Raw genomic sequence first — 25,823 nt, forward strand, 5'->3', positions numbered from 1 at the left:
TTTACTGTGTGTATTTATTATTCTTCTAATAAATAAGTAGTTATATTTTTAATGATCATCATATGTTGCTATTGACTCATACTTTACTAAAATAGTAAATTTATAGCTTATTTAATAATTTCCCTATGGTAGACACTTAAGCCAGTCCTAAGTTTTCATTGTTAAAGAAAATACTGCAGAGATATATTCTGCTGTAGTTTCTTTTCCTCTTCTAATCATTAATTCAGAATATGTATATCATACCATTGGCTACCTGTTGCCATGGTATGATTCTGGAATGGTTGGATCAATTTATAATGCCATCGTAGAAATGTAAGTGTGTTGGTTTCACCCAAAGTATCACCAGTGTTGAGTGTTGGACATGATTATAACTTTTTAAAAGCTGTAACAGAGAGCAATCAACTATTTGTAGAACTGTTTTTGTGTTTGTAGATTACAGTAATAGTTTTATCATTTATGTGAATCCAGAAAAGCATGTAAAAACTTTCAAAACCTCTCTCCCCTGTTTTTTATTTCTTGAATAAATAGAATCAAGCTATAGAAGTAACCTGGGGTCACCAGCTTGCATTCTTGAGCTGGGTGGAAGGCAGGCTTTTTTGTGATCAAGGTGAAAATATGGCTGAAATTAACAGACACGTTGGTCAAAAACTTGGACTCTCAAATGGGGAACAGGTAAGCACAAAAGGAGATGAGTGTGACTTTCTTATAATATCACATAATATAGTGATGGAAATAAAATTTAGAGTTCAGTGTTTGTTTTTTTAAAGGAGGAGAGATGACACCTAACCTGTATGCTACTGTAATAAGTCCAGGATACTCAACTTAACCCTGTATACCATTGTTAAATCATTATCTTGTAGTCTACCATGCTCTCTATTCCAGGTTTCCTAATTTTGTTATTGTGTGATTATTTTTGCGTTATAAATTATCTCACTTTATTTTCTATTATTTAACCTCATTTTATTTGTTTCTGACAAATTTCCCAACCTTCCGTGGTTACCGTTGATTTTTAAAAATCTGTCCTACAGCCCTGGCTGGTGTGGCTCAGCAGATTAAGCACTGGCCTGCTAACTGAATCTGGTTTGATTGAGGGCACAAGCCTGGGTTGCGGGCCAGGTCCCCAGTTGGAGACATGCTAGAGGCAGCTGATCAATGTATCTACCTCTTGCACATTGCTGTTTCTCTCCTTCTCTTTCTCCCACACTTCCCCTCTCTATAAAAGTAAATAAATAAAACCTTTTAAAAAAAAGAATTGAACTTAAAAAAATAAAAACCTATCCTACAAAAGAGGGTTATTATTTTCCATTTTTGTCTTGCAGTGAATTTAATGTGCTTAGATTGTAAACTCCAAACTTTAAGAACTCATGTCTATGTTATTATTTTCTTATTTTCATCAATTTATCCTGTTTAGAATATTTTAAACGACAGAAGAAATACCATATTTATTGCAAATACTTTACAACTGAAAGTAAAAAATGTTTTCCCTTTCTCTAACCCCAGCCTCAGAAAAAATGTGTACCGTACGTTGGGATCTCACTAGACCTTTAGGACTTAAAGAATGAGGTCATACATACTTTCTGCAATGTTTCCCACAGACTGTCAGAGACACCTTTCCATGTATTACAAACAGTATGCATTGAATGTCTCTGTATATATGGAATAAAATAGTAAAAATTGAATTGCCAAGTCTAGAGGGCTGCACATTTAAAAATCTGATAGAGCTAACTTGCTTTCTATTACCAGTTTCCATGAACAGTACTACTAACAGTACACAAGAGTGTCATATCTTTTTAACTTGTTTTGAACACATGGATCTTTTTTATAATGAGAATAGACCACTGACAAGAAATCGTAGGCCTAGCACTAGTCCTTTGCTTATCCTAAATTTTTGCTAGAATCTTAAACCTTTAGCACCAGAGTGACCTTAGAAATGGTGCCTACCTTTAGTGCCTCGCTCTACAAACCTAGAGAGGCGGGATATTTTGCCCAGGATTTCATCGCAAGTTACAGTTCTGCTCTTTTTGAGTATGTGCCACTTCCCTGTTGAGAACATCAACTTTCCATTGCTAATCCTGATGTCTCATCAGCATACTGAACAGTCCTGCTTGTTTTTAACTCCTACTGGCTTCAAAGTGAACTGTTTTTTTGTAGATACCCTGTATTGGAGCAATACCATTAAAGCGACATCACCCAAAGAGTCATTGATAGGAACAGGAAATGGACTAGTGTGGTCCAGACTGACTTCTTGGTGGTCAGGAGCTGCTTTGTGCTTCCGCAGAATCATCCCTTTCAAATAGGGCATATGGGAAATACTGAAGGGAAATTCACTGAGGAGTCCTGTGAGGCATGGGGGGAATTTTGCTCCAATCCACAGAAGCAGAGAAGGAAGGGCTTGGTCACTTGGAACATTTAATAGTTAGTGGCTTTGGATTTTAGTCCTCCAATCTCTAGAAATGCTAACAGAAGAGGAAAGAAAGATGGTAGATTCCGCCTTCTTGCGACATGCTAGCATTTCATGGATATCAATGGACTGGAATGAGGGGGTATTTGTTTCACTTTACTTTTAGCTGGGAATGATTATAATTCCAAATTTAAATAATTGGCTGTTATCTCTATTTCAGTGTGTTTTTTAGTTTTGTAGAAATAGAAGCAGCATGGCTTGATGTTAGTTATAAAACTAATAGCTACAAAACTAGAAATAATGGCATTTATATACTGGATCAAACCATGACTTGATGGCAGTGTTGTTTCTTACTTTTTTTTTTAACTTACATTAATTTTTTAAGTGGCTATTTTTATTTTATATTTTGTTTTTAAAAATGTGCTAGGATGTATTTCCCTTTTTGCTATAATTTATTATGAAATAATTTCTCCTAGAATGTTGTGTATATCAAGGCCTAGCTAAATAGGAATAATTATCAAGTAGGACCACACACACATAAACACAAACATACGCTCACATTTAATTACATACCTAAAGAGAAAACTTATTTTTCAGGGATACAAAAGTCTTTTAAAAGTAGTATTAGCCCCGACTGTTGTGGCTCAGTTGGCTGGGCACCATCCCGCAAAGCGAAGGGTTGCTGGTTTGATTCCCACTCAGGGCACATGCCTATGTTGCACATTTGGTCCCCAGTCCAGACTCATGTAAGAGGCAACAGATAGGTCCCTCCCCATCTCTTTAAAAATTAAAAACTTTAACATTTGAAAATGTTTTTCAGGTGTTCCTCAAGCCGTGTTCGCATGTGGTGTCTTGTCAGCAAGTGGAGGTGGAACCCCTCTCAGCAGATGATTGGGAGATCCTGGTAAAGAAAATGAAATAAGAACTATTCTTGTTTAAGATTAAAATACTTAAAAATGTCAGTGCCTTTAGATTTCTCTTCTCTGAGCTTCATCATATATATTCTGAGTTGGTTTGAGTTACAAGAATGACTTGAGATTCTTCAAACACATGGCATGGACAAAACGTAAAGTGAATTGATTTTTTTGTTGTTGGTTCTAGGAACTGCATGCGGCTTCCCTGGAACAGCATCTTCTAGATCAAATTCGAATAGTTTTTCCAAAAGCCGTTTTTCCTGTTTGGGTTGATCAACAAACTTACATATTTATCCAAATTGGTAGGTGACATTGTAATATTTGCCATCATACTGTATGACACAGCACTGAGTCCAAAGCAGAGGCAAATGTGCATTAATGAGCTTTATTTTGTACACAGTTGCACTAATACCAACAGCTACTTATGGAAGGTTGGAGACTGACACCAAACTCCTTGTTCAGCCAAAGACCCGCCCAGCCAAAGAGAATACATTTTCAAAAGCAGATAATGCGCACGGAACATTTCATAATTACGGAAGAGACCAAAAGGGATTGGTAAAAGAACTCCAAACCAAGCAACGTCAGTCAAATACTGTAAGAGTTACTGGGTCTGGTGAAACTGATTCAGAGGATACAATTGACTCACCGTCAATACCAAGCTTATGGACTATGATAGGAAGTATTTTTTCTTTTGGGTCTGAAAAGAAGCAAGAGACATCCTGGGGTATAACTGAAATCAATGCATTCAAAAATATGCAGTCAACAGTTGTTCCTGTAGACAATATTTTCAGAGTATGCAAGTCTCAGCCTCCCAGTATATGCAATGCAGTAGCAACTTCTGTATTTCACAAACACTATGCCATTCATGTATTTCCATGGGACCAGGAATATTTTGATGTGGAGCCCAGCTTTACGGTGACCTATGGAAAGATAGTTCAGCTACTTTCTCCAAAGCAGCAGCAAAGTAAAACAAAGCAAAATGTCCTGTCCTCTGAAAAAGAAAAGCAGATGTCAGAACCATTAGATCAAAAACAAATTAGCCTATACCATAGTCAAGAAGCTGGTAAGGCCTGTGTGCTAAAGGTAGTCTGGAATGGACTTGAGGAATTGAAGAATGCCATAAAATACACCAAAAATGTAGAAGCTCTCCATCTTGGGAAAGTCTGGGTGAGTATAAATTTTATAATTAGGGATGAAATAATTTTGTTGCTTGAACTCCCTCAAATTATGAATTAAAATAATTTATATATAAATTAAAAGCCAATATAATAAGAAATTATATCTAAAATCACTGCGGGAACACATTTCAGATTGTAAGGTAAAGTTCTTGTTTAGGTAAAAATTGTGTATTTTCTGCCTAAGTAAACTTCGACAGTATAATCTTAGGTACAGGCCTAGAGAGGTCAAAATTACTTGGCAGGGATTAAATAGCTAGTATGTAGAACTAGGAGTCAAACCCAGGCAGGGTGACTCTAGAGTTCAAGGTTAGCTTGGGGTGCCCTACAGAGCTTCACATCTTTAATACCTGCAGAAGGTTTGTTTCCAAGTTCTTGAAAGCACAGGAAGGGTTGGCTGGGTATTGGGGGAAGTGCCCTGTGTAGGGAGAGGCGTGCGGCTCCCTCTGGTGGCCCCTGGATTGGAATGCGCCCAGAAACTGCTTACCTTGCTGGTGTCAGCTCTTTAACTTGTGTGTAACTGGGAGAGGAAGCAAAAAGAACAGCTAGTGTTCCACCCTCTCATCCTGGCTTCCAATATGAATACTACACTTATGTGAGGTGAGTCACCAGCCCCATTTTCTTGAACCTAATTTTGAACTGTGAAGTGAAACGTCATGATGAGAAAGGAAAGAAATTGTTAAGATAGTGAAGAAAAATAGGAAGGGATGAGGATTTTCTTTGTAGATTTCTTCTATTCTCACAGTTTAACCTATGACTTTCATGTAGGTGACATACAAAGTTTTATTTTCTTTGGCCTACATCATCTTCTAAAGCTCTGGACCATGACATCATTGTTTTCTGTTAGCTCTAAACTCAGTTTAGGAGATCCCACTGCATTGTCTAACACAAACTTCTTGTGACTTAACCTCCTTTATTAATGGTTCTGCCGTTAGGCATGAATACCCTTTTATTTCCTTGAAATTGTGTGGTGAGGACAGGGTGAGGAAGTGATGATGGTGAAGTCTCGGGGACCACATAAGGTAGCAATGAGGAGTCTGCACTTCCCACTCTACTCTAAAGGTGGGAGCCATGGCCAGTGAGGAATGGCAGCAGTTGCCATCAGGTACTCAGAAAGGCTTGACTTGATAGATCAACATTGATCACATTCTGAAGAGGATGTTAAAGAAATACAGGGGGAAAATTGAAATGTTTGTGATACAACAATACCAGAACATCCATCTGTTTATACTATGAATCATGGTAACTTATATAATTCCACCTGAATTCATGGAAGTTGCTATGAATATCTGTGCAATGGAATATTTTTTAACCAAGCATTGAACATAATTATATTTTTCATTTATTTCTAAATTCCAGATTCCAGATGACTTGAGAAAGAGACTGAATATAGAAATGCATGCAGTAGTCAGAATAACTCCTGTGGAAATTACCCCTAAAATTCCAAGATCTCTAAAATTACAACCTAGAGAAAACTTAGTAAGTTCAAATTTATATGTTATGTCAGTTATTTTACATGTATTATTACATTTCTAGTTGCTTTAGTGAAGTAATAATAATAGAGTACACCTTTTTGTTAGAAGGGCAAAGAAGTATTTTTTCCCTTTAATGTAGTAAAATATGTGTAACATAAAAACGCTGTTTTAATCTATTTTAGGTGTACAAATAATTGGCATTAATTCCGTTCATAAAGTTGTACAACTATCTTTGCTATCTATTTCTCAAACGTTTCCATCACTCCAACAGAAATTCTGTGCTCATTAAGCAATAACGCCATACCCTCAACTCCCCCAGACCCCGGTAACCTGTAATTTATGGTCTCTGAATTTGCTTATTTCAGATGTATCATATAAAAGGAATCATACAATATTTGTCCTGTGTGTCTAGCTTAGTTCCCTTAACATGTTTTCAGGGTTCATCCATGTGATATGTAGCACGTCTCAGAACTTCATCCCTTTTTAATGGCTGAATAATATTCCATTTTATATATACCACATTTGGTTTATCCATTGATCATTTGATGGACACTTGGGTTGTTTCCACTTTCTTGGCTATTGTGAATAATGCTATTGTGAATGTTGGTGTACAAGTACCTGTTTTAGTCCCTGCTTTCCATTCTTTTGGTAGAGACTTAGGAGTTGAATAGCTAGATCATTTGGTAATTCTGTGTGTAACTTCTTGAGAAACCAAGAAGTCTTTAATAAGCAATACACTTTATATTTGTATGTGTGTGTGCCCACACACACACACACACACACACACACACACACGGTGCCAATACAAATATGGAGAGTTTTTGCTTTTAAAAAGTTGATATTTTTGCCATAGTTAATCTAATTTTTAAACTTTTCTCCCATGTTCTTTTAGTATTAATATTGCAGGTTAAAAGAGTGGTAGACTGTTTTACTTTGCTACTCCGTTAATTCTTTAGAAACTGGTGTGGTCAGAAAATGAGGTGTTGAACTTAATTGTAAAATCTTTTTAATAGAGTATTATCATCTGTACCAGTTTGGTTACCAGTTCTCAGGGAATTATAATGCAGGAAAATTATTGTATTATATTGGGTTGACCATAGAGCCCACATGGTTTATTCCATAAAATAAAGGACACATTTTTCATTTTCACCAATAACTGTATTGATTTGATAATTTTGAGTATGTTGGCTATCTCCCACATGGTATAACATTGATTGTTCTCAATTAACATCTCTATTTGATTGCTCTCAACTCAACTGGCCTACCCAAGCATGACCATCAATCCAGCAAGAAATCTCCCCCACAGACTACTTTTGACATGTTCAGTCAGTCACCTTCTCCATACATTGCACAAATTTATTTTTTGCATTTCAGTTGCGTTTTTACCTTTCTTGAAATAATAAAGCATAATATGCCGTAAATGTTATTTTCTTCCATCAAATTTAAAATAACTACACAAAAGTTCACCAATTTTAATAAGTTTTTTTTAAATGCACACTGATATGACAGCTGTTCCAATACAGTCTAACGAAATTGTCCAAAATGAAGTTAAAGACAACTAAATGCTACTAGAGCCACCTTATGGAAAAAGCCAAATGAACTTTTTGGCCAACCCATTATGTTTAAAAAAATTCCTTCTCTGATAATTCAGATGGTACTTTAGGATCCTCAGGATCATGATGGTCATTATGTCATGAAAGAATCAATTTGATAGAACTTTCTAGTTGATGAAACACCAGATAAGATAGCTTATATTATATGACTGGAGAAGAGGAAAACAAATAGAATAAATGCCATTTTCATAACAGTATGTAACTGAGCACTTCACACATTGGCTCAACAGTACACAGTGGTTTGTTTTGTTTTAACATTTTGGTTATTGACTTTGGTATTTTTCAAAAGTTAGATCTGTTATGTATGAAAATCATTAGCCACTGTTCATGAGAAATTTTTTTGGGGGGGCTCAGTGGTGGAATATTACTACAAAACACTTTTCTTATCCTAAGTTGTATATTTTAGAGGAAGCTTTATGACCTTGGCAGGTCTCTCTGGGCTATGATTATATCATTTGGGACATAAAGATGTTTGATTCTAGAGGAACTGTGAGTTACTTTCTGATTTTAAAAGTCTTGCTTTTAAATAGTTATTTTTATTTCATGACTTTGTTTAGGTGTTTAATCCCATTGCCCAATAACATCCAAAGAAGTAACTGTTTATGTAATACTTTAGGAAAGTGATATCTTAGTTTAGACTCTTTTTGGTGGTAGTCAAGTTTTGAATTGAGCTTACTCAGCAGGTCAGTGCTTGACTTTGGATAAAGCGAGAGAGTATACTAGTGGAGATATGGTAGAATATAGGTTTTATTTTCCTAGGCAGATACTAATCATCTTTCCTATGTGAGTTTTGTTTTTCTTGTTTTTAATTTCAAATAGATTTTTAAAACTTAATAATTTTAATTTAAAAGACTTAAAATTAGCAGTGATTTTCTCAGAATTTTTTCATAGCTTTTGAACACTTTATTAACACTTCTTGTTGAGTATATCGGCACTGCAGCCAGCTTAACAGAAAAAAGGAAAAGAAAGTGACTTTGAACATATAAAGAGTTTATTTTTCTCAGGTACAGAGACGTTTAGAGGAGCTCTAGATTGTTAAACCGTGTCATCAAGCATCTGTGCTCCTTTGATCTTTCTCTTTTGCCATTCTTAACCTGTGACTTTCCTCCTCTTAGAAGCAAGATGTGTGCTGTAGTAGGCATCACATCTGCACTACAGGCAGCAGAAGGAAAGGCACAAGGCAAGAGCCCTTTCCTTACTAGGTTTCCCTACCATTTACTTAGGAAGAGAAGTCCTTCCCAAGGATTGCTGATTGCATGCTATTGGCCAGCTGGCCAGAGTTCAGCCACATGCACATGTATGAATACGCACACCCCGCATCCCACACACACCAGCCCCACCTCCAAGCTAAGAATCCAAGCTAAGAGCTTGCTTTCTCACCTGTATAGTAGAGAGAGGCAAGAGAGAATGGGGTTGGAATGGTTATCCAGTAAGCCAAATTATGGCATGTGTGTCGCTGGACATAGAGAAAAAGTTGAAAACTGCCACTTTGTAATGTTTCTTCAGGGGACATTGTACTCGTTGCACTGACTGTAATGTCACATCCTAAGTCTGTGCCTGTAGAATGTGAACATCTTTATGGTTTTGTTCAGCAAGGTTTACATTTTACTAGCAAGTTACATTTTGTTCAGCGAGGCATTAAAATAAGTATGTTAAGGTTGCGATCAGATATTAGGATAATTTATTGCTGTTCTTTCATTTTCTTTGGCAGCCTAAGGATGTAACTGAAGAAAACATAAAAAATGTATTCTATTCATGGCTTCAGCAGTCTTCTACAACCACACTCCCTTTGATAATATCAGAGGAAGAATATATTAAGCTGGAAATTAAAGATGGTGTGTAAATTTTATTTGTTGTTTTGATGTTTTTTTTCTATTGAAGAAGTCATAAAATTTTTCATTGTTTTTCCAGTTGTGACATGTGGAACAGGAACCAGAAACATAACAGTGATAATTAAACAGATTTTACACACCGAAGAATGCCTTTATTTAAATTTAAATACATTTGATATTTAAAATCTTAAAATTTCATCTCAGTTTCAGTACTATTCATTTATTACTTTCTTTTCAATAGGGGTGAAGGAGTTTTCTCTGAATATAGTTCATTCTTGGGAAAAAGAAAAAGAAAATATTTTTCTGTTGAGTACCAATCTGCTGCAGAAGATCACAATACAAGTAATTACATGCCATTGAATATTCAATGAAATAATATTTGTCAGATGTGATTGATAATAAAGTATGAATTCACCTGTAATACCTTGCATCCTAACATGTATTAGAAACTCAAATGATAAGAGTAAGGAATAACTTGATTTAAAATATTTTATTCTGTAATCTCTTTAATTTACCTAAACAAATTGTTGATTTATCCTGACTTTAAAGTTAGTGCCTCAGCACAGTTAGGTTTCAGGAATATGGTATTGATTCTGTTAACTGGCAAAAGAAGCATGACTTAAAATTCTTCCTTTTATTGAAACAAAGGAAAACTTAGCTTTAGCAGTTTGAGTTTTAAAATTCAGATTTTTACTTGCAGTTTTGTTGCACAACCTATATTATTTTGTCAATTCTTAAATTTTCAGCTCTCTATAAATATTGTATCACTTCAGAAGTATTTTTAAAGTGGTTATTTTAGTTTTTTTCATTGATTTTAGAGGCAGAGAGAGAAACATCAATTTGTCGGCCCATTCGCTTATGCAGTCACTGGTTGACTCTTGTATGTGCCCTGACCTGGGATTGAACCCACAATCTTAGTGTGTCAGGATGATGTTCTAACCACCTGAGCTACCTGGCCAAGGCCAAAAGTGGTTAATTTAGAATATAATGTTTTAGTTAGGATATTTATTCTTGTCATTGTAAAATTAAAGATGCTCTAGTCTTTCAGAATATCAGTGGTTTGGAACTAGACATTGTTTTTCGACTTTTAAAATTTAATTGAAGGAATACCATTCAGTGAAAATACAAATGTAAGACTTGTGGAAAGAATGTGGGACACAAATCAAAATTGCAAATAAAGATCTATAACATGCATTCAGGGGATGATATTCTTTACTGCTTGTTGTTCATAAATATTTGTGTTCCTCAGATGAGTAAATTATTATTGGCAAGGCTATTTTATGTATTGATCTTGCATGCACAAATGTATCTTTTTTATCTGTGACTGTGGGGTGACAATCAGCAATTCAGTTTTCTGTGACCCGAGAAAAACAGACAAAAGATACAACTTTGAAATGTAAAACTGATTTTTCCTTGCTACTATAGGTCCTTCTAGATCCTATGCTAAAAGAAGAAAACAATGAGGAAATTGACTTTATTCTTCCTTTTTTAAAGCTGAACTGCTTGGGGTAAGAAGTTATGGCCAAACTAGAATGTTTAGAGATGTGTTCCCCGTTATCTCTGGCAGGGTTTTTATGTGTAGATACTAAAGTAGATGTTAATGTCATTGAATACTCTTACTAATGCACTAGTGAATACTACTGCAAGTTTCTGTTTTCACTCCTAGCTTAGTAATTTGCCGTGTCTTAGATAACAAAGTGTGAAGCTTAGAAATTTTACTCTTGAGATTTGATTTGTGAGAAGAAAGCAACTAGATATGAACTGGATCATATGTGCTTGAATGAAACAATAATTCTTAAAACTAATTTGTTTTTGAAGTTAAATCTAAAAACATTACTTGAATGTTTAAAAATATTTCAAATTAAGTTATTCCTTCAGCATCTTATTAATGTATTAATTGGGATTATTTATGTTTCCCCCAACTTGTAGACAATCAAATCTGAAAGAACCTCTTAATTTTAGATATCTCATACATCATGAAATCTCATGTTACGTTACCACTTAGAATTCTTCATAGAGGCTTTCAGAGAGATAGTAGTAGTGATTTGATTTCCTGTAATAATGTAGTCTGTGAATTTTTATTAAAGCAATTAAATCATAAAGTAACTGTCTACAGCATAGTATTCATATATAAAGTAAAATCTCTTCAGTTCAGACTCTAATTTTAGGATTTTCTGATATTAAGAGAAGTAAATTGGCAGTCAAAGCCAGGAAGTAGGTTGAACTTCATGTTTGCATAATCTACAGGTTGCAACTGGATTTCAAAGGCAGTTTTTAAGAGGAAATTAGTCTTCAATTATCCTAATATTTTAAAAGCACTCATTTATTATTATGCTGATTACCACACTGAAAAGCATGTTGAGGCTGGTGTTTGTATATGTTAAGACAGATCCCTTAAGGAATCCTATTTGAAGGAAACTTTTAGTTACTGCACATGTTTGAAAGTAAATTAGTTATGAAGCTGTGACTCAGATTTGGCATTAATTCAACATACTTGTAAGTAAGGAAGAGTTTCTAAGATTTTGCTCTTTTAAAAATCATTAGTTTGGGAAGGAAAGTTTCAGAAATTTTTATAGCTAGATCTTAATTCTGCTTCGGTGTTTTACTATGCAGCAATTCATGTATTTTGCAGAGGAGTGAATTCCTGGGGTGTACCCTCTGTGGAGCACATCACTCATAGCCTCCTGGGACGCCCTCTGTCTCGGCAGCTCATGTCTCTTGTGGCAGGACTTAGGAATGGAGCCCTTTTACTCACAGGAGCAAAGGTATGAGGTTAAAGGGTGCTCATTTTCAGTAACAACTTTTCATTTGTCTCTGAGTTTTGATCACGTTATATAGGGTTATTAATACAAGATATGGAAAACATTCATTCACTAATATTTTTGAGTGCCTGCCATTAGATACTGGGGAAGTTGTGATGAATCAGGTGATGTTCCCCCTGTCCTTTTTCTGTATCAGTTGATACAATGGTATGATTTTTGTTTTTTAGGATATTGATAGGATGTGTTGATAGGGTTGATGGATTTTTAAATGTTGAATCAGCTTTATTTTTATATATTGCTAAATTCTTTCAGCTAATATTCTTTTGAAGATTTTTGCTTCTATGTTCATGAGAGATAGCCTATAGTTTTCTGTTTCCGTACTCTTTTTTGTTTGGTTTTGCTGTCAGGGTAATAAAGAGTTGAGAGGTGTTCGCTACTGTCCTGTTTCCTGGGAGAGAATATATAAAATTGGTATTCATTCTTCTTAAAATGGTAAAAGTGAAACCGTCTGGGCTTGGAGATGGTTTTATTGTTAACTTTTTAATTAATTCAGTTTTCTTATTTGTCTATTTTATCTTGGCAGATATTTGGTAGTTTGTAGTTTTTGAGGAATTGTTCTGTTTCTTTTAAGTTGTCAAATTTATGAGCATAAAATGGTTTGTAGTGTTTTCTAATTATCCTTTTAAAGACTGTGGAATCTGTTGTGAAGTCTTATTTCCTGATATTGGTGATTTGTGTCTCTCTTTAAACTCTGTCAGTCTTGCTAGAGGTTACCTGACCTTTGAAAGGGCTTATAGTTTTATTCTCTACTAGTGTTGTTGCTGGGGGTGTAGTGTGGTCTTTGTGCATCTCTGTGCTTTTTAAATGTTTGTTTATTGATTTTAGAGGCGGGGGTGAGGGGAAGAGATCGCTTTGTTTTTTCACTTATTTATGCATTCATTGTTTGTTTCTTGTATGTTGTATGTGCCCTGGCAGGGGAATGAACCCACAACCTTGGTGTATGGGGACAGTGCTCTTACCAGTTGAGCTAGCTGGTCAGGGCTTCTTTGTACTTCTTTTCAATTCAAAATTTTAACGGTTTTAAAATTTCTGTTCACTTTTAACTCCAACATAATAACTTTTTATTTTCCTGTACTAGCCCAGTTGCTTTCTTCTGATTTTTGTTGTTAAAAAGGATATATAGCAACTACTCCAATAGTCTCAGTTTCCACATTGGGAGGCTAGAGAAAGAATAACAAATTAAACCCAGTGTAAACAGAAGAAAAGAAATATTTGGTTGGCCAAAAACTTTGTTTAATTTTTTCTGTATGGTGGCTCTAGTAGTGCTTAGTTGCCTTAACTTCGTTTGAAACAATAAATAAGGTTAGATTGTATTGTGACAGCTGTCATTTCACTGTGCATTTTTTAAAAAGCATCAAATTTGGTGAGTTTTTGTGCAGCCGCTTTAATATTGAAGACAGAAGGAAATAAGCAACATTTTTGGTGTAATATGCTTTATTATTTCAAGAAAGGTAAAAACACAACTGAAACATAAAGATTTTTGCAGTGTACGGAGAAGGTGTTGTGACTGCTCGAATGTGTCAAAGTTGTTTGCAAAGTTTCTTGGTACCGTTGACATTTTGGCCAAATAATTCTTTGCTGTGCAGCTGTCTTATGCATTGGAAGATGTTTAGCAGCACCCCTGGCTACTGTCCACTAAAGCCAATAGCAGGAGACAGCGACATACTCAGAATATCCAAATTAATGAAGTTATGGGTGAAAATGAAAAATGTGTCTTTTATGGAAAAAACTAAACGGACTTTTTGGCCAACCGAATAATAATAATAATTAGAGCCGAAATCAATGAATTAAAAACAAGTAATCAATGGAGAAAGGATGTAAAACTAATATCTGGATCTCTGAAAATATCAAGGAAATTGATAAGCTTGTAGCCAAGCTAAGAAAAAAAAAAAAGAGAAGATCTAATGTTCAGCATGGTGATTACAGCTAACTGCATTATATATTTAAAAGTTACTAAGAGAGGAGATCTTAAATGTTTTTACCACAAAAAGAAATGGTAGTTTTGTGAGGTGATGGAAGCATTGCTTAATTAACTCTATTATGGTCAGTTTGCAGTGTCTAAGTGTATCCAATCATTGTTGTAAATCTTAAACTTACCCAAAATCCTTATATGACAATTTTAGCCCAATAAACCTGGGGAAAACAGAAAAAGAATTTTGAATTTATCATAAGAGGCCATGATAGAGTTTGCATTACTTTATTTTTAATTTTTAAGTTGACATGGAGCACTCAAGTAACAAAATGCACAAAATGTAAACCAAATGGATTGTTACAAAGTAAACCCCTCGTGAAAGAGAGGGAACACAGTATCTGAAGTGAAAGAGGGAAGAAAGCAATATATAAGAACTATAAAAGCCTACCAATGTTTAGCCTGTCTAGGGGGCACTATAGCAATACATAGCAAAATTTTAAATATGTAAAAACAAAAGGTTTTGATGTAATTCTACTTCTAGAAATTATTCTAAAGGTGTAATTCTGACAAGTAAACTTATATGTATGTGTATGTTTATTTTAGCTTTACTTATAATAGTTAAAAATTGGAAGCAGAAATAGATACACACTTAGGAAAGGGCTTTTTGAATGTTATTGTCTAATACGTCCCACAGTGGCATTGTACTGGGGAGCAGACTCAGCTCCTCACTTGTTGATAAAGAGGCAGGGGTTTACTGTGAACCTGCATAAATACTGTGATCCCGTCGTTCTGAATGTGCATAGGATGTCTGTGGAGTGCCTGTTAGGGTGATACATCTAAACAATTGACAGAGGTTACTTCTGTGCAGTGGAATGATTACAGAAGTCTTTTACCTTTCTTTAGTAAGTATTTACAAATTATTATGTATTTTTTAATTAATTATGCTATTACAGTGGCCCCAGTTTTTCCCCTTTTGCCCCCCTCCATCCAGCAACCCCACTCCATCCCGCAATCCTTTGTTCATGGGTCTCGCATGTAAGTTCTTTGGCAACTCTATTTCCTATACTTGCTGTTAACATCCCTCTGTCTGTTCGGCAACTACCAATTTGTACTTCTTAATATCTTCACCTTTTCCGCAATTCTCCCAGACCCCTATCCCCACTGACCACCATCCCAATGTTCTCCATAATCTGTGATTCTGTCTATTCTTCTTGTTCGCTTAGTTTTTTAAATTCAGTTGTTGATAGTTGTGTATTTATTGCCATTTTAATGTTCATAGTTTTGATCTTCTTTTCCTTAAGTAATTCCCTTTAACATTTCATATAATAATGGTTTGGTGATAATGAACTCCTTTAACTTTACCATGTCTGGGAAGAATTTTATTGGCCCTTTGATTCTAAATGATAACTTTGCTAGATAGAGTAATCTAAGTTGTAGGTCCTTGCCTTTTGTGACTTTGAATACTCCTTGCCAGCCCCTTCTAGCCTGCCAAGTTTCTTTTGAGAAATCAGCTTACAGTCTTATGGGAACTTCTTTGTAGGTAACTATCTGCTTTTCTCTTGCTGCTTTTAAGATTCTCTCTTTATCTTTAACCTTTGGCATTTTAATTATGATGTATCTTGGTGTGGTCCTCTTTGTGTCCATCTTGTTTGGTACTCTCTGTGCTTCCTGGACTCATAAGTCTATTTCTATCACCAAATTAGATAAGGTTTCTTATATTGTTTTTTCAAATAGGTTTCCAATTTCTTGATCTTTTCTCTTCTCCTTCTGGCCCCCGCCCCCTCCATAATGTGAATGATCACTTGAAGTTGTCCCAGAGGCTCTTGACACTATCCTCAATTTTTTGGATTATTTTTTTCTTTTTGCTATACTGATTGGATATCTTTTTCTTCCTTATGTTCCAAATTATTGATTTGATTCTTGGCTTCATCCACTTCACTGTTGATTCCGTGTAAATTGGTCTTTATTTCAGTTAGTATATCCTTCATTTCTGCCTGGGTCTTTTTTATGCTGTTGAAGTCCCCACTGAGTTCCTTGAGCATCCTAATAGCCAGTGTTTTGAACTCTGCACCTGGTAGTTTGCTCATCTCCCTTTTGTTTAGTTCTTTTTCTGGAGTTTTGATCTGTTCTTTCATTTGGGCCATGTTTCTTTGTCTCCTCGTTTTGGCGCCTTCCCTGTGTTTATTCGCATGTATTAGGTAGAGCTGCTTTGACTCCATGTCTTGGTTGTTAGGGGGTCAGTGACGTGACCGTGAAAGAATTCACAGAGAGAAGAAAGTTCAGAAAGCAGAGTTTTATCTTACTTTCCCAAGAGAGGGAAAGGGCCAGGTGCAGAGATATGTACCAGCACTGAGGGGTGGGGGCTTTGAGCTTTTATTGCATTATAATTGGATTATAAGAGGGTGAGGGGGTTGCTGTTATGTGCCTCCTGGGCTGTTGGGGTTGTTGCAGCACAGGAGGTTTTGGGTGGTTTTGCATAAGCTGCAATTTGCTCCAATGTTGTCTTCTGCCTGCATTGTAGGTGGTGGTTACACGTTCTGTTCTTGCTTTCCAGTAATACTCAGTCCTGAGGACATAAGCTCCGAAGGGTAAAATGGTAGTCTTCTTTAATAAGGTCATTGACCTGCTCAGCAAATGGTGCCACAATAGCAAATGGCGCCGGTTTTATCCTTTCATTGGTAGTGTGGCTTAATGTAGTAGGTGTCCTATAGGTCCAGCGGCACAGCCTCCCCTATAATACAAGCTATGTCCTCGAGATGTTCCCTCCATATTGGTTGAGTATTCCCTCATCTTGCAGATGAGTCTTGGTTGCTGTCAGCAGGTCAGTGGGAGGACTAGAAAGAATGGGAGGCAGCTGGTAGGACTGGCCATGACCCCTGGCCAGCCACTGCCTCCTGCTGTGGCTTGTGAATGTGGTTAGGTGGTGCTCCCACGTGGTCGACCTGGTCTGTAACTATCTGCGGGGTGCACAGGCTCTGGGGTTTCCTGGGTGGTGCAGGCCAAATTGAGCTTCCACCTGTGTTCTGTGTGGGGCCCCTTCGCATAAGCTATGAAGCAGGCTGCGGGTGGCTGCTGCTAGTGCTGGACCTGGGGTCACTCAGGGAGGCGGGGCTGGTAGAACTGGGCTTAGCTGCTGCTTGTTTGAGCAGATTTATGAAGGTGTGAAGCCTGGGCCTAGCCTAGCTCTTCATATGGAAAAGCCACTGTTACTGGGGTGGGAGGGTTGCCTGTGTGGGCCAGTAAGTTGGATGGGGCAGACCCTTAGGTAATCGTCAGGGCGGGACTTACCACGTGAGCCAGCTTGAAGGAGATTCAGAAATGGTGCCACTGCGCTGTGGCTCTGTTTGTGTGAGGGCTCAGAACAGGTACAGTGGCTGCTGTCTGCAGTGCTGTCTGGGAGGAAGCTGTGCCCCAGCAGTCACCTTGATGCCAGACACTTCAGTTTCTCCCCGTTCGCCACTGGTGACCTTCAAGCTGCTATCTCGGTGCTGGAGCCCAGAGGGAGTGAGTCTGTGTAAGTTCGGGTGCAGTGTGAGGCCCTTTAGGAGGAGAGGCCTGAAAATCCTGCAGTTTCTTCCACCACCCCAACCCTCGCTGGTTTTTACAGCCAGAAGTTATAGGGACTTAACTTCCTGGCACTGGAACCGTGGGCTGGGTTGTCTGATATGAGGCTGAGATCCCTTGCTCCGGAGATATCCCTCCATTTTATACCCACCACACATGGGTTTGGGACCAGCCGGTTCTGCATGTCTGCATCTCCGCCCCTCTGTCCTTCCTATCCGTCTGAATGAATGTGGTTTCTTTAATTCCTTAGTTGTCTGACATCCATAGGGCTCAATTTTCTGATGGTTCTGAGTGATGGTGGTTCTATGTTTTAGTTGTAATTTTGTTGCAGTTGTGCAAGGAGGCGAGCCACCTTTTCCTACACCTCCATCTTGACTGGAAGAGAATATGTATTTTTTACAAATTATTTTATAATTAGGAAAAATTAAGCTTTTACTTGAAAAATAAAAATGCACATGGGAACAAAACCCTATATAATTTGGAGTTACTTAATGTAAAAATAAACGGGTCTACCAACCTTAATAGTCTCTGCAGGCTTCATGGTGCACTTAAGGTGGTCAAGTTATACTGTAAGTCACCAAGAAACTGAATTAAAATTACAGTTAAGATAATAAAGAAGTAGCTAATATTTTTCCATTAAAAATAATTGAAATTAAATAGGAATAAGTTTCATTTATCTAGAATACATCATATTTTTCCCTTCTAGTAACATATAATGAAGCATTACCTGTTTTTAAAGATAAAAGATTTAAGTATTAGTGATTGTTTTAACAAGTTGTGAAAACCAAATACGACGTTTATTTGCCATGTAGGCACTGTAATGAACATAGGCTACATCTAGTTCCTAGCAGCTTAAAAGAAAAGCCCTATTTTAGTAACCCCTGCCTGTCTCGCCCAGCGGCTCCACTGGTGTGCACTTTTTTATAAACTTCTTTTTCAAAGCAATTTATCATTTTTAGTATTCGTACAAATCAAGGTTGGAGTTGGGGTGGGGAAATGCCCCTTTTATTGATGTTTATGTTCCTGACATTGTGTTGTCATCTGTTCGCCTTTAGTACGGTTATAGAATACGTGAATTTTGCTTTTAATGCTAAGAAGATGGAACCTCCTGGTTTTTTGTAGAATATTATATGTTTTCTTGGCTAGACTTGAGTACTTAGGAGGTAGTTTTTTCCCACTTATCCTGTAGTGCTCTCTTACAACTTCCTGAATCCAGATTTTCACTCCTTGATGTTAATTTACTTTATGTTAAATGTCACTCACCATAATGTGACTCTAGAGTTCCAGCGATGTGGGATTCCCCCAGCTCTGTTGAGCTATAATTGTCATATAACATTATGTAGTGTATATTTGATGAGGCTTTATCTTTGTGGTTGCCATAGTGACAGGAACTATTTCTGTGATTGAATATATTGAGCATTCTTATGAATTAATTACTTTTTAGGGGAGTGGCAAATCAACTTTAGCGAAGGCAGTCTGTAAAGAAGCATTTGATACATTGGATGCCCACGTGGAGATAGTTGACTGTGAAGCTCTGCGAGGTATGAATATGGTAACACATTTCGTAACTCCCTTTTTTGGTAGAAAGACAGAAGTGTTATTACTTAATGCTGTTAATTTAATAAATATAAATATGTAATTTGGAATTCCTTGGAAATTTCTCATTGGCTGGCTTTCTCGTGTTTTAATAATTTTTTTTAAACTCTCTATATTTAATGGAGGCCTGTTTTTTCCTAGCCAAAATTCTTTGTAGCCTGTATTCCTGGAAATGCCACTCGGAGAAGGTTAGAATTTAGAATACACTCTAATGGATATAAGTTATCCCGGAACTGCTGTGGGAAACGGGCAGAGGGGCGCCTCGGGGGGGGGGCAGTGACTGGGCACAGACAGCAAAAAGGAGGATTCCACTTCCCATATGCGCTTCTGTGCTTTTAAAAGTTGTTAATATTATCGATGCAATTAAGAAAATGATGGGAAAGATTTTACTTTGAGTATTTTTTTTTCCCTTGGTTACCACTACCATATCATTCCTACTCATCATTTTACGTGCAGTTTTTGTTATTGTTAAATCTAGTGTATGATAAGAAACTAAGAAATGGCCTTGGAAATGCCAGTATTTCATATGCTATTAAGGTGATTTTGGAGAGATTGCCCATCTCTCAGTCCTGTTTGAAGCCCATGAGAATATTTTGTTTTAGAGCTAAGTAACAGGAATTCTTTACATTGGCTTATGAATTGGTATGTTTTCTGTTCTTTGAAAATTAAAACTCTGTAATTCACCAGGAAATTTAAAGCCAAATTTATGACTCAAATATAGCAACCCCAGGATCATTTGTATTTGATTTATTCTGACTCTTGATCCCCTATTCCCATTTACATTTTCCCACAACCTGCTTTTGTTCTATTTTGTAGGAGACCACCTGAAATTCTGTATGGACTGAGGCTGGGCATAGATAAATACACACGTACAGAAATTGTGGTAGCATATTCCCTTTTTCAGTTTTATAAATTCAGTACTGAGTCCTTTGATGTGGTATTAACAAAACCATGTCAGCGATTAACATATTTTAATGATTGGTATATTAACAAACTATGGATCGAGTTTTCATAGTTAAGTCAATATTGAGCTTTTCCAATGCTTTCAAAAGGTCAGCCTGAACTTTCCCAACCCTGAAATAACATTAGACCACTTGATATCCTCTGTCTTAAGGAAAAAGGCTCGAAAACATACAAAAAACCCTGGAGGTGGCTTTCGCAGAGGCAGCGTGGAGGCAGCCTGCGGTCGTTCTGCTGGACGACCTGGATCTCCTGGTCGGCCTGCCGGCCCCGCCGGAACACGAGCACGGGCCTGAGGCGGTGCAGAGCCAGCGGCTGGCACACGGTAATGGCAGCTCCCTCTCACTGACTTCAGGCCTGTCTTTTATCAGGCAGCATTTTTAGTCTTAGTGGTAAACCTGCTCTCTTCAGAGAGTAGGGTATATCTATGTTATATGTTGCTTTTGAGCTTCTGGTAGCATTCTACCATTGCTTTGTATTAGCGAAATTGGTAGAATAAGACCAGTGTGAAGATTCTGCAACTTCATGATCAGTGTTTGGGGCCTTTTCATTCTCTTGTACTGATTAGAAATTGCTTAATTGTACAGATTTATTCCTGCTTTGTTCATTTGACAAATATTTGTCTACCGCTTGTGCCCATTCTCTATTTTCAAAGTCTTAGGAGAAGAAAGAAAAATAAACAGACAATTTTAGTCCAGAATATTGATGATGATAATGATAGCTGCCATGTGTTGAGTGCCCTTTCTGGGCTAGGGAGTTGCTTTGTACTGTACATACAAACGTTCTTCCAGTTTTACAGGTGGGTAAATAGAAATTCAAAGAATAGGTAATTTGAGCAGGATGACACAAGTAGGAGGCTAGGAGGTGGTCAGACATGCTCTGCTTGGAGTATTACAGGCCACTGTGGGAGCACATGCCCCAAATTGGGGGTGAGATGGGGGTTGAGTTATCAGGGAAGGCTTCTTGGAGGAGTTGATAGTTGAGATGAATTATGATGGAGGGGTAGAAATTAGCATGAAACAGTTTCGTGCTAATGAAGAACCAAGTGGTCCACAGGCAAAGGCACAAAGGTACAAGAATCCTGCTGTGTTATGGAATAACTCGTGACTGGAGCTGCAAATTCAAGGAGAGGCCTGGGGCAGGGGCACTGGAAGATTTGGCAACATTCAGCTGCTTCAAGGTTCTTGAGAGCGAAAAGAGATACAAAATGCAACCACAGTGGCTTGGGTTATTCTAAACTAGTGAGGGTCTCACAGTTTGAATTCTGTAGCGTTTGCAGGCCTTGTTTGTGTAGTGTTTAAGGGGATGCTGCAAAGGTCCAGATCAGGACTCAAAAATATGTTACTAAGGCCTGGCTCTGTTCTGACCTCATACTAACCAAACTTCAAGACTTGGGGTAGAAGGAGATTGTTCAGGAAGTCAGGAATATGAGCTGTATTTTGCTTTATTAACAATGCAATGTGGAAATTTATTATCCTTCCATAATATTTATTTCAGAGACTCCTTTTCATTTACTTTATAAGATCCAGAAGTCAGGAACCTCACTAGGCATTGTTCTAAGCATACGTCCTGGGCTGCCTCGGTTTGGTTAGAGCCTGGCCAAAACTTTTAGGTCCTTAATAAATGAATGAGTAAATGAATGAAAGAAAGATTTAATTTTTAAAAGGTATGAAGGAGCCTAACTATTCATACTCTGCCTTAAAGCATGACTTTAGGTTATTATTTTTAATGACTATATAATATAATTTAAAATTTTTATGTTTATGTTTACTAAGCTTTTACACTATATTGCTTAATTCTAGCTTTGAACAATATTTTGAAAGAGTTTATTTCCATGGGAAGTTTGGTTGCAGTGATCGCCACAAGCCAGTCTCAACATTCTCTACATCCCTCACTTGTTTCAGCTCAAGGAATTCACATATTTCAGTGTGTCCAACATATTCAACCTCCTAATCAGGTAACATACAGCTTGTAAGGATTGTTGAAATATATTCTTTATGTAAATTATTTTTCAATTTTATTAATGATTTTTGGCTTTAAACTTATGCTTATGTTAACGATCTTAAGAATATTTTAAAAAGTGGCATTTGGTGCATATTGTGTTTAGAAACAATTTTCATTCATAATTGTCTGAAATGTTATTGTGTACTTTCTGAGGAAATAGCTTTTTTGGAAACAGCATTTCTTGTTTTTTTAAACTAAAGTTTTCTCTTTTTTAAATGCATTTAAAAAGAAACAAAAATCCTAAAAATTCTGAACTGCTTCAGTTTTCGTTGGTGAAATCTGCACATACATCATGGAAATTAGAATTTTTTCAGCCTTATTGAGGTATAATTGATAAAATTGTATGTCGTTAAAGTATAAAACATGATGATTTGATAAATATTGTGAAATACTACAGTCATCTTAATTAACACATTCATCATCTCACATAATTACCTTTGTTTTTAAATATTTTATTTTGCTTTTTATTTTAGAGAGAGGGGAAGGGAGGGAGGGAGAGGGTGAGGAGCATTGACCTGAGGGAAAAACGGCAATTGGTTGCCTTCCGGATGCGCCCAGGGGATGGGAGCCTGCAACCCAGCCTTGTGCCCTGACGGGAGTCAGACTGGAACCTTTCAGTTCACAGACCGCGCTCCAACCAAATGAGCCACACTGGCCCGGGCCATAATGATCTTAATTTTTTAAGCATTTTTTTCTTAATGAGAAAGAGCAGTGAGAATGCAAATAGATGTATTTTAAAAATTCAATTAACTAAACTTTTTTTTTCGTTACGAGCACTAATCATCTGTACCCACTGCGTATCCAGCATCCAGTTCCAACATAGTCTTTCCCTCTCACCACTAAGCAATTCTTGGACACAAGCTGGGTGTCCTACAGTTCAACTCAATTTTTTTTTTCTTTGGGATTTTATTTAATCATTATTGTGGGGGGTTTTCTTTTCGGGCGGGGGGGTTGTTTTGTTTTTGCATTACCTTTTAGTCACCTTTTACCACCCTCCCCGCCCCAGCAGTCAGCACACTCAACTCTAATACAGCCTGTTTGGAGATGGCTCAGATGCCAGAGGCTAAGGGCTCAGTCCCGCCAGACAGCCCTCCACCTCAGACAGCAAGCTTCTAACTGGGTAAATCAGAGGTTCCCACAACCCTCTCCTTAGGTTTGACTAATTTGGTAGAGCAGCTCACACAATTCAGGAAACTAGTTTACTCACTAGACTACCAGTATATTACAAAGGATGTTAAAGGATAGAGATCAACAGCCAGATGAAGAGATGCATAGGGTGAGGCCCTGTCCTCATAAAAGAGCTTCTGTGCTATGGAGTTTGGGGCCCAGCACCTTGGCACATGAAGTATCTGGTTCACCAACTTAGAAGCTCTCTGAACACCCTCCTTTGGATTTTTCTGGAGGCTTCATTACATTGGCATGACGGATTAAATCATTGACCATTGGCAATTAATTCAGCCTCCAGCCCCTCTTCCGTCTGGGAAGTCAGGAGGTGGGTCTCAACTCTCAAGTTTCAACTCTCTGTTTATGGTTGGTTCCCCTGGCAACCAGCCCCCATCCTTAAGTGCTTTCCAAAGTTACCTCATTAACAAGCTCAGGTGTGATTGAAAGGGGTTTGTTATTATAATATCAAGACACCTTTACCATTCTTATCACTTAGGAAATTCTAAGGGTTTTAGGAAATTTGTGCCAGAAGCAGAGACAAAGACGAAATATTTGTTTCATATGATAAATCACAGTTTCACAAATACATATGGCACATTGTCCGCTTTAGGGACTCAAGGTCATGATGGTTTTAGTGGCAATGGTTCAGCTGGGACTGGCAAGCACATTTTGACTTATTTAAAATTCTTGCCTAGCATCTACCCTAAATACTTAGACCCTGTGCTAATTAACTGTTACTGAAGAATAAAAGTATTATACCTGTTACTAACCATAATAGAATGATAATAGTATAGTGGTATTGATCATTGAACATTTTTAGAAATAAGTTTTATAGGCACACACACAAAAAACTTATAAAGGAACCAGATTTTATTAAAAAGGCTTCTTCCTGGAGAAGGAAATAGCAGTCATATATCAGTTATTTTTTTATAACTTATTGAAGAGTAATAGAAGAAAAACTCATTATTATAAAATGTACAATTCGATCTGTTCTAACATATGTATATACCATGACACCATCACCACAGCGAGGGCAGCAAACATCTCCATCACTCCCAGAGGTGTCCTAGTGCCCCTCTGCGGTCCCTGCCTCCCTCCCTCCCCCCTCTGCCCACAGACAGCCAGTGTGCTTTCTGGCACTGTAGATTATGCCGGCCTGATAGTTCTCAAAACCTGTGCACTGAAGCTTACAGGTGAGGAAAATTAGAAGTTGGAATTTTGTTTTTTCTTCAGGAACAAAGATGTGAAATTCTGCATAACGTAATAAAAAATAAACTGGACTGTGATATAAACAAGTTCACTGATCTTGACCTGCAACGTATAGCTAAAGAGACTGAAGGGTTTGTGGCTAGAGATTTTACGATGCTTGTGGATCGAGCCATACATTCTCGCCTCTCTTATCAGAGTATATCCACCAGGGAAGGTATGTTTTACTATTCAAACCAAAATTTGGACTCTTCTTTTTATGATGTAGAAATGTAATTGTAATAAGACAAGAATTAAATATATTTCATTCTAGTATTCAAATACATAGTTATTTGAGTAGAAAATTGGCATTGCTACCTAAGTTGATCAGCATATTTTGAAAATTCATATGCAGATAGACTGCCAAAAGAATTTTTGTTCATTTTTAAACAGAATTAGTTCTAACAACACTGGACTTCCAAAAGGCTCTCCAAGGATTTGTTCCTGCATCTCTTAGAAACGTCAACCTGCATAAACCTCAGGACCTGGGCTGGGATAAGATTGGTGGATTACATGAAGTTCGGCAGATACTGATGGATACTATCCAGTTACCAGCCAAGGTACTTAAAAAAGTCAAGTACTTACTCCCAGAAGAACCACAGAATCATTGGCTTTGGCTTTATGTTTGGCCTGCCCAATCTCAGTTTGATTCAACAGGTGTCTACTTAAGTTAACCAAAGAAATGTCCAGTGCTGTTTTTGGGACACTAACAGATTTTTAAAATATTGGTAATACTCCTTGCACATAAGAAGCTTATAAATAAAGCTGCAGTGATATTTATAGTAAATACATTTTGATGTGAATTTCATAATTTTTATATTTTGCTTGATGCATTCAGGTTGTACTAAAGCAAAACGATCTGTCAGCTGGGATTTGAACAGATATAGATAGGAAAAAGCTGGGAGGTGGAAGAGTCATCTCGGCCACAGAACAGGTGGATGAAGCCAGATTTCCAGACTCTGGGTGTCAGTCCTGGGAAGGCAGAGTTATTAGGAGGTATAGACCAGGCAGATGGCAGGATACAGGGAGCAAATACAGGGAGATTGTTCTTTAGACCAGAGGGTCGAGTCTAGGGGACAGTGTGTTTGAATTGGAAACCTGAGAGACGAGGATGGTTGCGTGAGACCAGGGAGCCATGCAAAGAGG

At 37.3% G+C, this 25,823-nt stretch overlaps 1 protein-coding gene across 2 annotated transcripts in view; it reads left to right on the top strand.

The window, feature by feature from the left end:
- Positions 1–25,823, top strand: part of PEX1 (peroxisomal biogenesis factor 1) — a 47,840-nt gene that overhangs the window by 3,413 nt on the left and 18,604 nt on the right. For both annotated transcript variants that reach the window (XM_054564570.1, XM_054564571.1), the window contains exons 2-15: positions 529–672; positions 3,222–3,305; positions 3,503–3,617; positions 3,716–4,482; positions 5,850–5,969; positions 9,290–9,413; positions 9,652–9,752; positions 10,836–10,918; positions 12,043–12,175; positions 19,153–19,249; positions 20,419–20,589; positions 22,067–22,221; positions 24,666–24,855; positions 25,071–25,237. In XM_054564570.1, coding sequence (XP_054420545.1) covers positions 529–672; positions 3,222–3,305; positions 3,503–3,617; positions 3,716–4,482; positions 5,850–5,969; positions 9,290–9,413; positions 9,652–9,752; positions 10,836–10,918; positions 12,043–12,175; positions 19,153–19,249; positions 20,419–20,589; positions 22,067–22,221; positions 24,666–24,855; positions 25,071–25,237 — 2,451 coding nt within the window. The remainder of the gene's footprint in view (positions 1–528; positions 673–3,221; positions 3,306–3,502; positions 3,618–3,715; positions 4,483–5,849; positions 5,970–9,289; positions 9,414–9,651; positions 9,753–10,835; positions 10,919–12,042; positions 12,176–19,152; positions 19,250–20,418; positions 20,590–22,066; positions 22,222–24,665; positions 24,856–25,070; positions 25,238–25,823) is intronic.

The sequence above is a fragment of the Pteronotus mesoamericanus genome, unplaced genomic scaffold, assembly GCF_021234165.1.
Source record: "Pteronotus mesoamericanus isolate MK-2021 breed Mesoamerican mustached bat unplaced genomic scaffold, CSHL_Meso_final scaffold_85, whole genome shotgun sequence".
Lineage (NCBI taxonomy): Eukaryota > Metazoa > Chordata > Mammalia > Chiroptera > Mormoopidae > Pteronotus > Pteronotus mesoamericanus.